This window comes from Fundulus heteroclitus, chromosome 10, assembly GCF_011125445.2.
Source record: "Fundulus heteroclitus isolate FHET01 chromosome 10, MU-UCD_Fhet_4.1, whole genome shotgun sequence".
NCBI lineage: Eukaryota > Metazoa > Chordata > Actinopteri > Cyprinodontiformes > Fundulidae > Fundulus > Fundulus heteroclitus.
Window position 1 is genome coordinate 16,742,124 of NC_046370.1, and position 14,418 is coordinate 16,756,541.

General features: G+C 41.5%; 1 protein-coding gene across 4 annotated transcripts in view; it reads left to right on the forward strand.

Annotated features, from left to right (window-relative positions):
- The first annotated feature begins 2,572 nt into the window (after window positions 1-2,572).
- The window catches only part of scn4aa (sodium channel, voltage-gated, type IV, alpha, a), a 32,438-nt gene continuing 20,592 nt past the window's right edge, over window positions 2,573-14,418 (forward strand). Inside the window, exons 1-3 of one of the 4 annotated variants that reach the window (XM_021324987.2) lie at window positions 2,573-2,888; window positions 12,740-13,043; window positions 14,264-14,382. In XM_021324987.2, the coding sequence (XP_021180662.2) occupies window positions 12,789-13,043; window positions 14,264-14,382 (374 nt within the window). In that variant the 5' untranslated portion in view covers window positions 2,573-2,888; window positions 12,740-12,788. Of the gene's footprint in view, window positions 2,889-3,601; window positions 3,846-4,871; window positions 5,074-12,739; window positions 13,044-14,263; window positions 14,383-14,418 lie in introns of those variants that run through there. The other 3 variants (XM_021324986.2, XM_036142124.1, XM_021324989.2) reach the window with 3 other exon arrangements.

A 14,418-nucleotide genomic window follows, 5' to 3' on the forward strand; every position in this document is an offset into this window, starting at 1 on the left:
TGCAGGTCACATCCTTTTTCCCAGTTTGAATCCTATTACAAAAAATAAAGCAAAGAAGAAAACAATCATGCTAGTCTTGTGTCCGTTATGTTTGGTGTTTAAGCCAGCTGTCACATTCTTTTTTTATTAAATGATTTCAACACGCACACAAGGTGAATCACAATACGTTAAAACCTTATTGAAAAGTTAATTTCTTTCAGTAATTCATTTCACAACGTTAAAAGTCATATATTAGATCAATTAATTCCACACAAAATACATTTCAAGTTTTTATTGTTGTTCCCTTTAATGTTTGTGGCCTAAAATTCAAACCCAGACTGGATTACTTCAGACCAATGAAAAAAAGACTCTTAATACAGAAATGTTGGCTTGTGAAAATATCCCGTACAGTATATGAACTCAATCGTTGGTCAGGGTTGCCTTTAGCATGAATTTCACATCCATGCAGTGCGGCATGGAGGCAATCAGCCTATGGCCCTGCTCAGGTGTTAAGGAACTTCAGGATGCTTTATTAGCAACCTTCAATTTGATACCATGGTTATCAAAGTTGGTACTTTTGGCAGTATGGGCAGGTTCTAACCCCTGGTGGAAAATTATATCAGCATGTCCCTAATGGTTATCAGCAAAGGGAAGTATGAAGTGCCGTAAAGCACCCTGGTAGATGTCTGACCTGATTATAGACTTGATAAAACACAGAAAGCTAACAGCAGCAGTCAGCACTAACTGTGGAAAGTTGCCAGAGCTCGTGCAGTCAGGATGATGTTCCTGTTCCAAACTCGGGGACCTTGATTTCCAGATGAAATTAAACATTTGTTTAGTTCAAAAAGAGGACTTTGGACCACTGAGCAACCCTCCAGCCATTTTTTTCCATAGCCCAGGGAAGTCGTCTCTGACTAAGCAGGGGGGTTAACTCAAGGAATCGAACAGTCATACTCCATGCTATGAATATGACTGATATGGCTACTCTGAAAGCACGTACTACAACTACAGTCCATGGTTTATGAATCTTAATCTAGTTCAATTTTAGAGACCACTGTGGCTGTGAGCAGGAAGGATTTCCTGCGGTCTTTATTCTAAAGAAACCTCTGACTGAAAAGACTCAGTTTCTGAATTACTGTGTTATAAAGGGTATGCTCAGGGTTGTTCGTAATTTTTTTTAAAGCATCCTTTTTTGCCCAGTCACCCATTATAGGCTCCAAATTAGTCCCCAGAAGAGAGTCAGCTTTCCCCCAGTCATCTCCAAACTTTTGAACAGGCTTCTTTTGAAGATGGGTGTGATGCAGCGCATTTTCCTTCCACTAAATCTTCTGCCAATACGCGTACATGCAGCACTTCGTAAACGGCAAACTTCTTTCCAACTGACCTCTCTTGGCTTGATTAAATTGTGGAGGGTCTGCCTGATGACTGTCAAGTCATGAGTTCTCATGACTGTCATGTTTCAGCTTGTGAACCCAAATGACTGAGGTCACGCCAGAGTTCTTTAATAATATATATAAAAAAGGGAACTTACAAGAGTTGCACAAGTTGGACCAGACATGGAGCACAAGCAGAGTAACAGGAATGGAAATGCACAGTCAATGGTGAAAGAGGCATTATCATGGAATAAGTCAGCAATGAACAACAGGAACTCACGGGCACATGTACTGAGGGACAAGTGGAGAGTGACATGGAATGCAGGTGAGTTAATCAAGAGATAATGTGCAGGGACACTGAGGATAAACTAAGAAACTAAACACAGGGAATTAACTATTATGGCAAGACCTATAGGACATAAACAATAGAAAAAGGATTAATAAACCCCAGAGACATAAAATAAACCTGCAAACCCAAATACCTAAGGATCAGAGCAACGACTGTGTAGGCCAGGGGTCAATAACCTGCAGCAATGGAGATGTGGCTCTTTAGGCATTACACTTTGGCTCTTCATAATGAAAAAAACAACAAAGACCTGAGAAAAAACATAGAATTTACGCAAGCAATGGCACTAAAGAGAACAAGGAATTATGTTTTCTTTACTTCCTTTGCTTGCTGACAACTTGCATGATATTTCTTTATTTTTCATGAATTCAGAATGTCTCATTCAAGAAAATGTTACGTTGTGTTCTTGTAATAGTTTAACATGTTTGTCCAAAAAACAAAAAAACAAATTTACATTTCTAGTTTTTAAGAATATGAAACATAACTAATGTATACAGCAGGTGTTCATAAAACTTGAGAAGTTTGCATTAATTTTTTTCCAATGCTCTGGTAGGTTTTACGGCCCTATTTTGGGTTTCCAAGGTTGCTTATCCCTTGGGTAGGCCATGTCTGTGTTTAAATGACTTTTAATTATCTAATTATACATAGGTATTGTATTAGCTGTAAGCCATAAATATCAGAATGAAGGGTGAAAAAACACATGAAACATTTACATTTGTGTGCAAATAATCCATTGAATTTATGATTTTCACTGTGTGAATCGAAATTAATTAACTCCTTGATGATATTCAAACCTACTGAGGTGCACCTACAGGTGCAGAGTCTCAAGCACATCATCAGCTGCAGCCATCCATTCAGGCGATCTGTATGCTCGCGGATCTGCAGTGTCGGTGTACAGTAGCCGCCACCCGGCAAGACCTCCGGTTCCTCCTCTGATCTGCCCTGCGGCGGGTATTCTGGGAAGCGTGTCCCTCAGCGACCAGCTGTGTGGGAACGGGATGTTGTCAAAGGTCTGATCCGAACCCACCTGGAGCAGCTCCTCCGGTTTCACTGTGGGACGCCTGAGTGCGTCAGGAACAGCTGGCCCGCAGAGGCTGCCACAAGCGGGGAAATAACGCTCACAGGCGGCTTAAGGAGATACTTTTATATGATTCCCAGGGATTGAGGATTTTGTGGAGTATTTGTGCAAGGTAAACTCTACACTGCCGCCGGTGTAGTGCATGAACTCGCAGGCGCTCAGCTGCAGATTTATGGCTCTGTCTTTGAAGTTCAGCTGATTATTAGGGGATCCGGTCACACCTTATCAGGTTTCAGTTTCACAGAGGAAAACGGAATAATTTGTGGTCTGTTTTTATTTATTTTTTAAAGGAGTGTTCTAATTAAAGTTGGGGTGTCATTTTCACTCCATAAAAGTTGCAGTTTTCTGCAAATAAGGTAATAATTTGCTTTGAAAATTGATATTTAAAAGCAGAGCACTATGAAGGATTTGTTTCTTTCCTTTTCAAATTCACAAGCTGAACAAAACAGAAATGTGTCTTTTTTATCTGCACGTGTCAGTATGAGTGATTTTATTAACACCTGTAAGACAGTTTTGTCTAATTTTGGAATAGGGATAGTCAAAGCAATGCTTTCAAGGAGCTACATGTTGAGGTTGTGGAAAGTCATCACATTTTATCGCACGACACTGTGGGGAAAAAGGTTGTTGTACTCCAGTTCTTGTCCTCACCCAGCAGGTGAATGATCAGCTGCCCCAAGGCACTGTGTTAGCAGACTTTGCAATCTTCAACCCCCCCCCCCCCCTCCTTTATTGCCTTCTCCCACAGAGGCAAAGTGTTATTTTTAGCCCATGTCCTCATGGCAAATTGGCAAGATCCCGTGATGCTGTGGATGCTCATAAGTAACCATTTCTCTGCCGTTAATCCGTGTTACACGTGTCAGTGATGTCGGAGCATGGAGACGACCTGCCTTCGCGCAGGTAGCTAGCGCAGAGCTTCGGACATGGTGGAGGACGTGGGCACTGGTGTTCATTTTAGACCCTGTCAACAGAGAATCTGAAACTCTTATATAACAGGATGGGCTCCTGGAGGCCCAGCAGTAGGGCTGATACAGACTTCACCCCACGTGGAGAACATCTTTAGGATCTTCATGTGAGTCCTGACGTTTGATTTATATATTGGGAATATTTTTTTCCCCCCTGCTTTTACTTCTACTGCTTCTTCTCAAGGTTTAGACCACGCGTTGCACGTAAACACGCACATTTCTGTTTTCTTCTTCTGCCTGAGTGTGTCGGTGCGTCTTGCATCACATGTTCTTGGACGCAGAAGGTGTCGGTTTTGAGTTTCATTCACCCAGTGAGCCCATGCGACTGCTGGTCTTGGACTCTGTATTTAAAAGGTGAAGTAAGGTTAAACATAACTGCAACTCTCTTAATAAATGCTCTGTTCCTTTTCATGTCTAACGCTCAAACGTGGCTAGTGTTACTCAAACACCAGCGGCTACCTTTTGGCTGTCTGTGTGTTTCAGAGCTAATAGCTCCCCACGGTCCCTCGCGAGATGGATAGAATATTCTCCATATCACTTCCATATCTCAAATGTCTGTGCAGTCCGCCCAAAGGCCAAACGTGTCCTTTTGAGACAGGGAGAAATCTGTGTAGAATAGATTATTAGTATGTTACATCCAAAACACTGTGACATATCCCACCTAACAACAAGTATTCATACCCCTTGGGGACACAGCAAACATATGGAAAATGAGACCAAAGTCCAACATACTGGGCAACAAACACAAACCCAAGTCAGCTTGTTGTTGAAAACTAGCCCTGCACATCATCCTCAACACACCACATCCCCTTAGTGAAACATGTTGGTGGCAGTATTATGCTGTGGGAGTGGTTTTCTTCAGCAGGGGGACTAAAGCCTGTCAGAGCTGATCCGAAGATGAGTGGAGGCAAACAGAGAACACTACTTGAAGAAAACTTGTAAGAAGCTACAAAAGACTTGATAATAGGGGGAAGGTCCATCGTACAGCAGTACGACACACCTGAACACACAGCCGGAGCTACAATGGAATGGTTTTTAGATCGACCGCAATAGAGAGGAAAACGTTGTCTGTCCCAGGTGGTGACAGACATTTCTCTTTGACAGAGCTCCAACAACAGCATCGCTGCACTTAAATCAAAGCGTATTCGTGTGTTAGAAGGAGCCAGTCAAAGTCCGGACCTAATATCAGCTGGGAATCTTTGGCAGGAGTTTGGAATCGCTGTTCGCGGGCGCTCTACGTCCAATCCGACGACGCCTGAGCTATTTTGTATGGAAGAATGATCACGTCCTCAGACGTGCAAAGATGATATCGGAGGAACTCCAAACGAAAAGAAGGTGTGTTTGCAGTGAAAGGTAATGCTAAAAATATTTGAGTCCCAGGAAAAATACATTAAAACGAGCGGTTATAATGTGACAAAATGTGAGCATGTTGTTTCCATTTGTCCGAATCTATCCATTAACCAGCTTTGGTCAATTTTTCTACACATTGATGCTTGGAGGCTTGTAAATGGCTAAAGATCTGCAATGACATACATGTTTAAACGTTAGACTTAAGTCGCGTAAGCCAACGCTAAGACCCACAAAACCCCTATCCCACCTCTATGAACTGACACTGGCTTGTGATAAAAGCCAAAAAGCTGGTCGGACTTGTTTCCGGAGGTGAATATTGGCGTTCACATTCCTCGGCTGGCTAGTGTGACGAGAAAGTGTCTACATTACCCCGTCTATATCCTCAGGCAGAATGTCACAGGTCATATTGGTCTTCGCTGACATGCAAGATGATAGATATTTACTGTCAGGAAAGGCTTCTGAAGTCTCTCTTTACCCTGCACCGTGCTTGGTTTCTCAGTTTTCCACCAATCCCCTGTTTGGCTGATTGACACGCCATGGAAAAAAAAAAAAGTGCACCAGCCAAACCAGGCTAAGGATTAGTGGCCATCTGCATCCACAAGTTTGGGGTTTACAGATAAACACAAACCAGGGGTACTTTCCTTGAGGAGAGAAATAATGCATAGAGAGTAAAGACAGGAGAGAGATGGAAAGTGGTCATTTGGGGATCTGGCAGTATAGAGACATTAAACAAAAACATTTAAGAATAGGGAAATCTTTAAAAAAAAAAAAAAAAAAATGGGTAATCTCATATGAGCAAAATAAAATAACACACAAGTATCTAAAATTGTAAATTATTAGCACCCTAATACAATACTTTCAATACAGAGTCATTGCATATTCACAGTTAAGATGGATATGTATGGTGCCTTGCCAAAATAATAATATATCTTGAACATTTTTGCCGTTTGGCCACTGTACAGCCACACACTGCTGTGTATTTTGTTCCAAACTCCGGGACCTTGATTTCTCAGGGATTTATTTGTCCTGTTTGCAAAAGATGTTAGGAAACGTGTGCCATGCATCTGTATTTTCCACCTCTCACTCGCTGCTTTGTAGAACCAAATTTTATGCCGTACACTTTTGCACCTTTGCACATCTGGAAAGGGAAACTGTATAATCTGACTGATTTTGACTTTGTAAAGTGCCTCGAGATGACATGTTTCATGAATTGGCGCTATATAAATAAAATTGAGTTGAATTGAATTGAAACATTTGATCATTCTCATTTTCAAATAGATGGACAGAGATTTTCTGTGAGCATTAGTGCTTTGGTTTTGCCACCGATTCTCAGTCTGGATTTTGACAGGTCTATGCAAACACATGAATATGGTCCAACTTAAAGCAGTTCCATTTCATAACCGTCTGTATATTTTTGGTATTTCTGCTGCTGGGAGAGCCACTTCCACCCCAGTTTCAAGTGTTTCGGAGCCTCTAATAGGTTTTTGTTCCTGTATTTAGGTCCATCCCATTTACCACCAGCTCTGACCAGCTTCCCTCTTCTGAAGAAAAGCATCCCCTACAGTAGGGCTGCAAAAATACAGTGCCAATATATCATCATCGCAATATAAGTGTGTGCAATATTTACATCTCAAAGGACTGCATTGAGTACAATAATGCTGGCTGATATATTCCATGTGTAATAAACTTGCATTCCACAATGCTAATGTAATATCAATCTTTATTTTCTGAGCGCAATCCATTTGTTGTCATTGTAAGACTCCCAAATTAGCCCACCACAAGGGTACTGGACCCACATTTTACACATATATATATATATATATATATATATTATATTCTTCTTCTGGGTTTTTAAGGCACTAGTGGCTTGTTTTTCTGACTGGAAACAGGGTTTTAGTGACATTCAGTAAAGACACTCAGCCGCGTTGGGGACTTGGACATCCGTATATGTGTCTTGCTCACTACCCCTGCACCATCAGAGAACGCCCCTGTACCCACATTTTATTTGAATATTATGTGACAGATCAACAATAGCTACTGCATAATTGTGAAGTGGAAGCAAAGGATTTGTGATTTCTTGTGTTTTTTTGTTGTGAACAATTAAATCCAGTTCAACCAAATGAGCTCAGAAGTCACCTAATTGGTAAATAGAGTCCATCTGTAACGGGAATCGACCCCATAGAAACACGGTGGTGGCGGCATCATACTTTACGGTAGGGCTGCAAACAGCAATAAATAAATAAATAAAATATTGCTATGGCACAAATATTGGTAAATATTGCGATGACAACATCAGTTGGGATATAGGGCTATTTTCTCCTCTCGTTCTTAGCTCCCATCGCTCTGTGATCTTCATCCCTTTGGGCAATGCCATTTGTGTCCAGTGTGAGCATCCGCCGCTGTGAGACTCTTTCTCACTAGCTGAATATCACACTAGCATGTAAAACGCCAGCTGATGACACTTGGGCACCGTATTAGCCGAAAATGACTGTACTTTGAGATGTGAAATTTGAGATGTGACTATTGCACACATAAATACAGTGTTGAGGATATATATTGTATTATATTGTGCAGCCCTACTGTAGGGGATGCTTTCCTTCAGAAGGAAGAGGGAAGCTGGTCAGAGTCACTAGGAAATAGGATTTGACCTACACTACAACGGGGAGGTAAATGCATCCATGGAGACGCCTGGCACTTAAAACAGGATGGCTGTCCAAACCTGAAAAGTTTTGGGTTTTGAAGCAAGAGGCAGAATAGATTGACTGAGCTCAACACAGAACAGAAACAGATATTTTTGCATTGTATCAGTCAGCAGGAGAGTCAGTACTAAAATTAGCCGTGTTGTTGATGTTGTAACTAAAATAGTTGATTTCATGTGAACAAGAGCACTTAATCAGTTTTTTTTTTTTTCACTGCTGGAGGAGCAGTGAACACTGACGCAGGTTAACAGACCGCTGTGAGATAGCTCAGCTTGGGCATGGTGATCAAAAGCATTTAGGACAGTGTGACAATGCGGGTGGGAACACCATTTGCCTCAGTCTATATATTTTCGGGTAACATTCTTGCTTGCTTGATTTAGCCATGTCTTATTTATTCTGTAGTCTGCAAGCATATAATATCCCGGGTTTGTTTATGTTTTGCATTTCTACAGATTATCTACGATAACATCTTGGTTTAAATCAATTCACAGTTCCAGATTGTATTTATCCTTTGATCATTTAACTTGTGCATTTCATTTTTGGCGAACTTACCTTAGTTACCTGTGTTTCAGTCGCCGCACTTCCTGTAATTAGAGCCGTCACAGGTAGACGACCAGGTGAGGAGGGGGAAAGGATTAAATATTTAAACTCGATGTAGTCAAATTTAAGCATTGTGTAAAATCATTCTGTGTGGATTTACTTTTATAATGTTCTGGCCATACTCAGAAAGATGTTGTTAAAGCGGATTGAAAGCAACATTAGTGAGTTCAAGCAGAAGCTGTTTAGGGGTACCTGTTTACGGAAGAGTTCATTGGAGGCCATTTAGTCCGCCAGAAAATCAGGGCATTTAAACTGAGGAAGTTGAGATGTTCAGGAGGGAGGATAGAACCAGGTGAGTGTAGCTGAGTGCATTTGATGTTAATTTTGGTTGTTTTAAGTTCAGTTAAGATCTGCTGAGCTATGCCAACTTCTGGGTTATTTTGGGGGATTTTTGTAAATGTTTTTACACGATTTTTGTTGTAAATAAACCACACTGGACATCATCTGCCTACTGCCTTCTTCAGCCACTTTTGGCCAGGCTATCTCACACAGGTGGATGTTAAATCTGGCCTTTTGCTGTTAATGTGACTGCGCCAATGAATGGACTAAATACCAAGCTGGAAGGCAAGGGCCTCTTTGCACACAAAATGTACAGCTTGATGACAGCTTTCAGGAGAAGGATGAAGTTTCAAGTCGATTAGAGGGCAACAATCCCACGCTATCAGCTAATCACCGCCACAAGTATTTTTTCCATGTTAGGGACACTGCATGGCGAGTTTTCTAACAGATTTGGAGACTTCAAAACAGTTAAGAGTGAAATGCACATGATTTTTTTCCTTCCTGTATCTATAGTGTGAATAATACAATACACCCGGTGATGATGTCCAGCTTGAATTCATTGATCTGCAGTCTGATGATCCACCATAAGAGCATTTTTAGTCAGTGTCCAGACTAAAAGAGGAAATAGTTTCAAACTTTAGAGTGAGGTAAAAACCAGTAGTCCTTTATGGATAAAGAAATAAGGAATGTTTGCTTTGGATGTTTTCTGTTGTCATTGATACCATGCGGCAATAGTTTGGATTGTAAGTCTTTGCCACCTTTTTACTTTTTTTTTTTAATCTGAAGCTGGAGCTTTATTTTCCACGCATCCTGACACATTTTGTTTCTAACAGGGTTTAGGGGTTTTGTCATATACAGTTTGATCTTTTAAGAGATTTTTTTTTTTTAGTTTTTATATGTTTATCTACGTAATTATTCTGTTTCCTAGTTTACTTTCCCTCTCTGCCTTGATTTCATACACTACCACATCTGTTCCTCATCTATTCATTTACTCACCCGGGATGCATTCAGCATTTAGACACCCCAGTATACATATATACCCCTTGGTTCAGTTACCTCCCTCTATTGACCACACCATACATCCATAAAAACCATCCGTACCTAACCTCACTCCAGCTGCCTCCTTTTGGCATTCTGGTCCCCAACAAACCCAAATCCATACATCTGAGCAGTCATTAGTCTGCCGCTAATTTAGTCAGTAGGAGACAAACTAAATAGTAATGTGGCCGTTTATAGGACCCCCCTCAGATTGAACTCAGCTTTGATTCAGACAGACAGCCGTGTGGCAGAATACTGCTCTAACACTGATTTTTAAGAGGTGAGATATTGAAGCAAAACACTTAGAGGTTATAAAGCAGGAAAACGGTTGTTCTTGTAAGTGTTGTACTTACACTAGTATTTGAGACTGCAAAACAATATACGGCAGATCATCACCAAGTCATATACAAAATCCAGAAAGGAAGCATGGTAATGTTAGCTTGCAGTTCCTGCAAACTCATCACCCTATGTAAAGGCAGTGTAGCAAAAATGCAAGTTTAGTGAAACCTTTTACAGCCGTAGTCCTTGAGAAGATAAACAACAACGCTATTAATTGAAGATTATTTTGAAGCAGCTTTCCAAAACCAAGGTGAGCCCATCATGGATCAGTGACAGCGGTCTAGAAACTTCCTGGAAACAAAATATTGGTTGCTGTCAAAAAACAAGAAAAACAAAATCCTCTTAACGTCTTTATTACAGCTTTTTCATTCTTCAGTTCATATCCTTGCACTGGACTACTATCTTGTCTACTGTTACTACTTAAATAAATAGTAACATGCTTGTTTAACACTGACAGGAGATTTTTTTTTTAGAAGCAATGTGAACACCTTAAATGGTTCAATTAACCCCACGGATTTCTTATTCATGCAGTTCAAATGTTATTCACGAACCAGGTGGTTATAGAAACCGCATCAAGGGGAATTGTCAGGTTTGGTGAAGCGCAGGCAAGAGCTGGGAAGCCGCAGGACGAGATGTAGAATGATTTATTAAATAAAGAAGCCTCACAAAATAATACAGAAGACAGAGACCAGGAACATAACACGGATGAGACCAGCCAGGGTAGGCTCACGGATGAAGACGGATGACCTGACAGTGAGTCTGACACAGGGAGCTGAATTTAAAGGGGATGGAAACGATGGGTGGAAAATGAATCACAGGTGAACTGAGGGATGCAGTCAAGCAGAGGGGATGGGGGGGGGGGGGGTAATGAGCTGGCAGGCGCAGGGAATTAACAGACCCTTAAAGGGAAATAGATATGGCCTGACATGAGGAAGACTCAAACTAAACTAAGGAACAGATATAACGGAACGACAGAAATAATCAGACATGACCTAGCAGAAGCCGGATCTAACAGAGACATTTAAACTTGTATTAAACCTGACTAATCTAACCAACAGAAATCTAAACAGGTGACAAACACGAGGATCTAAGGGTGGACGATAAACAGGGTAACTCAACACAGGTTGCAGGATCCTCAGGGAGCTACCATAAGTTAGCTGGGGATCCTGACAGCAATAATTTGTTTACTTACTCTAAAACGGGACATGCAGAAAAATAAAAGCAGACGAGGATTTTTTACAGTTTCATAGGGTTGAAATTACAAACATAAATTTGCTTCACTATCTTTTAATAAACACATTTGACTTGTTTGGCTGGTAAAAAAAAAAAAAAAAAAGTCGCTCGAAAGAAGACGATGATCCTTTCCAACCCCTTGGGCAAAACACGGCAACAGCCTAATGATGGGACTGGCAGGATTTTTAAAAATGGACATTTGATGGCTTCAGCAGTAACCTCTTGATGTAAGGCAATCAGGAAATGTTCCCCGTAAGCCAATGAGAAACATATCTATTCTCATGATGTGTATTTTAAGGTTGGCTCACCGTTGAGAGCAGCGGGGGCCCGGGGCTCCAAGAATGGGACTTTTGAAAGGTAATGATATGAAGGATGCAGGAAAAGAAATAAGGAGTCCCAAGTAAAGCAAAGGTGTTTCTGGACTCGCTAATCTCTGCTTTAACTGCTTAGTTTTGGGGTACGATAAAGAGTTGGCTTGGTTTGAAAGAAGCACCAGCCTCATATGTGCGCTGGGTAACCGTGAGAGGCAGCTTTCACGAGCGACGGGGCCGAAACGAATTTTGCATGAAAGATGGCCGTAAGTGTCACGTGCGGGGGGATGGTAGGTGGAAGGTCTGTGAAGTGCCGTCAAGCCGACAGAGGCAGAGGCTTCGTGTGTTCAGGGTCCCGTGTCAACCCAGAACGAAGTAGAGGCGAGTCGGTAAACTAAGCTGGCATGCTGTCCTGTTTATCGGAGGGAGGTGAGACGCAGAGCGAGGGAGGAATGAGCAGACTCATCGGGCTTCTGTAACACGACGCTCCGTCCTGATTGCCCGTAGCAGCTGTGCAGCCATCGTATCTGCGAGCGTGTGCGTCTCTGCACAGGATGCTTGCTTCTGTGTTCAAGGGAGATGGTTCAAGGAAAAGTTTCAATACGTTGATGTCTGTAATCAGGGGTCTCTGCCATCGTTTGTGACCGACTGGGGGGAGAGAACAGGTGCCTGTAATTTTTTAAATAAAACCTAGTTTTTCTTCACATTACAGTTTTTCTGCTTTAACGAATAAATGCAATTAAATTCTGTTTCTGTAAATGAAGGTGAATTTAGTCGAAGGGTTTTCAAACACCGTAGACATCTGTGCCAAAAAGTAAGGAGGATGCTGTGTATATGACCTCACCGTGTGACAATCAGACTAAACAATTGTGTTGTTGCAATGTTTTACAGCCAATTAAACCTCACTTAATAGAAACATAATAGAAGAGTACATCTTCATACGAATTCACACTCTTTCCGTTCTGTTTAGTTCAAGAACATCAGTATTGCGACTTCACACCATGACTGTCTCGGTTAATTACAAACACATGTTTTAAATGTCGGTGAGACTAAAGAATACTGGTTAACGCTATCAGTTTACTGCAGACTGATTCTAAACGTTGCACTGGAATGGGTTTTGTTCTTTGCCCTTACTTCCCATCCTTCATCCAGCTCTGTCTAGGGAATACCCGGTGTGGTCGTCTCCCTTCGCGATGCAAAGATGGCGAGCCTGCTCCCTCCCCCAGGCATTAAGGTCTTCCGCCCGTTCACCCAGAAGTCACTGGCGGAAATCAAGAGGCTCGCGGAGGAAAGAAGCAAATCGCCAGAAGCAGGAGGCCACGACAAGGGAGAACCGGTGGGGCCACACCCTGACCTGGAAGCTGGAAAGAGTCTTCCCCTAATCTACGGAGATCCTCCTCCAGAGCTGCTGAACACGCCTCTGGAGGACCTGGACTCCTTCTACAAAGCCCAAAATGTCAGTCTGAGTCCATCTCGGCAGAACCACACGACAACTGTCCACATGTAGCGTTTAATAAGCTTAACCCCTTAATTGGCAACGGGTCACCAGAGACGCATCGGAACGTATTTTTGACTTCACAGCCATGTAGTTGACCGTAGACTTCTATATACAACAAACGCTGTTTGAAGATGGTCGTCTAGGCCCTTCTTTTATTAACAGTTCTTTTGACCAACTATGTTGATCCACATTTTCTCCAGAGCTAATGTTATTCACCATAGCTCATTTCTCAGAACCCTACCTCATCCTGTTTTGAGGTTCGTCGCTCGGGCCAGTCAGTTTAGACGCTCATTGCAACATGTGGAGGTTGTAGCCGGTGAAATTACCGTCACGTGGATGGATCGCTTGTTGGGGCAGGACATTTAAAAAACTCCATCACAACAACATGCATAAAGCTCATCCAATTGCTGCACTCTCGGTGCATCCTTGTGTGCAAAAGCCTGTTTTTGGTGTTAGACGTACATTTTACCCAGGAAATGTGTGTAAAGCTTCTGAGAAGACCCAAATAGCAACAGGAGAAGCGGTGGAGCTCGTCACAGGAGGGACAATGTTTCTTTTCTGATTATTTATCAGAAATGTTTTGGAGAGCTCCTACAGATACCTAGAGAAAGAAAAAAAAACGTCTAGAATAGGCATTTTAATCACATTCGAAATTTTAACCTGTCACACAAAAGACTTGTCACTTTTGGCTCCCTTATTTTTTTTTTTTAGCTAGAATCTCTTCGATTTGGCTACATGTCCAAGAAAGAAACAAGAAAACTAGAGCAAAAAAAAACAAAAAAAAAAAAACTTCAATAACTAAAAACTGGTTACCAGAACACCATACTGGACTTCTTAGTTAACAAAAATTAAAATATTACCTTTACAGAGACACCAAGCTTTTCCCTCTACTCTAGTTCAAGATCTAATATAATTGGGGTAAAAAATAATTTATTATTTTTTTAATTTTGCGGGTGCCAGTTAAGGGGTCAAGCTTTATTACTCAAATATATTTATGTAATTAAAACTGTACGCTGCATCTCTCATGCCACATCTAGGATCTCAGTAGCAGCATGCATACACTGACAATGGTTTATTTTTGTTGTTGTAATGGTTTGCGTTTTTCCAGCACTAATGATTTGCTGAAAGGTTGTTCCAACACGAATTAGTTTTTAGAACGTGTCTGATTGTTTTTTCAGACGTTCGTCGTGATCAGCAATGGAAACACGATCTACAGGTTCAACGCTGAGCCGGCTTGTTACATTCTCACCCCCTTTAGTGTGATCAGGAGAGGATCCATCAAAATTCTCATACATTCATATCCTTTCGTCTGTCTAATCTCTACATTTTAACT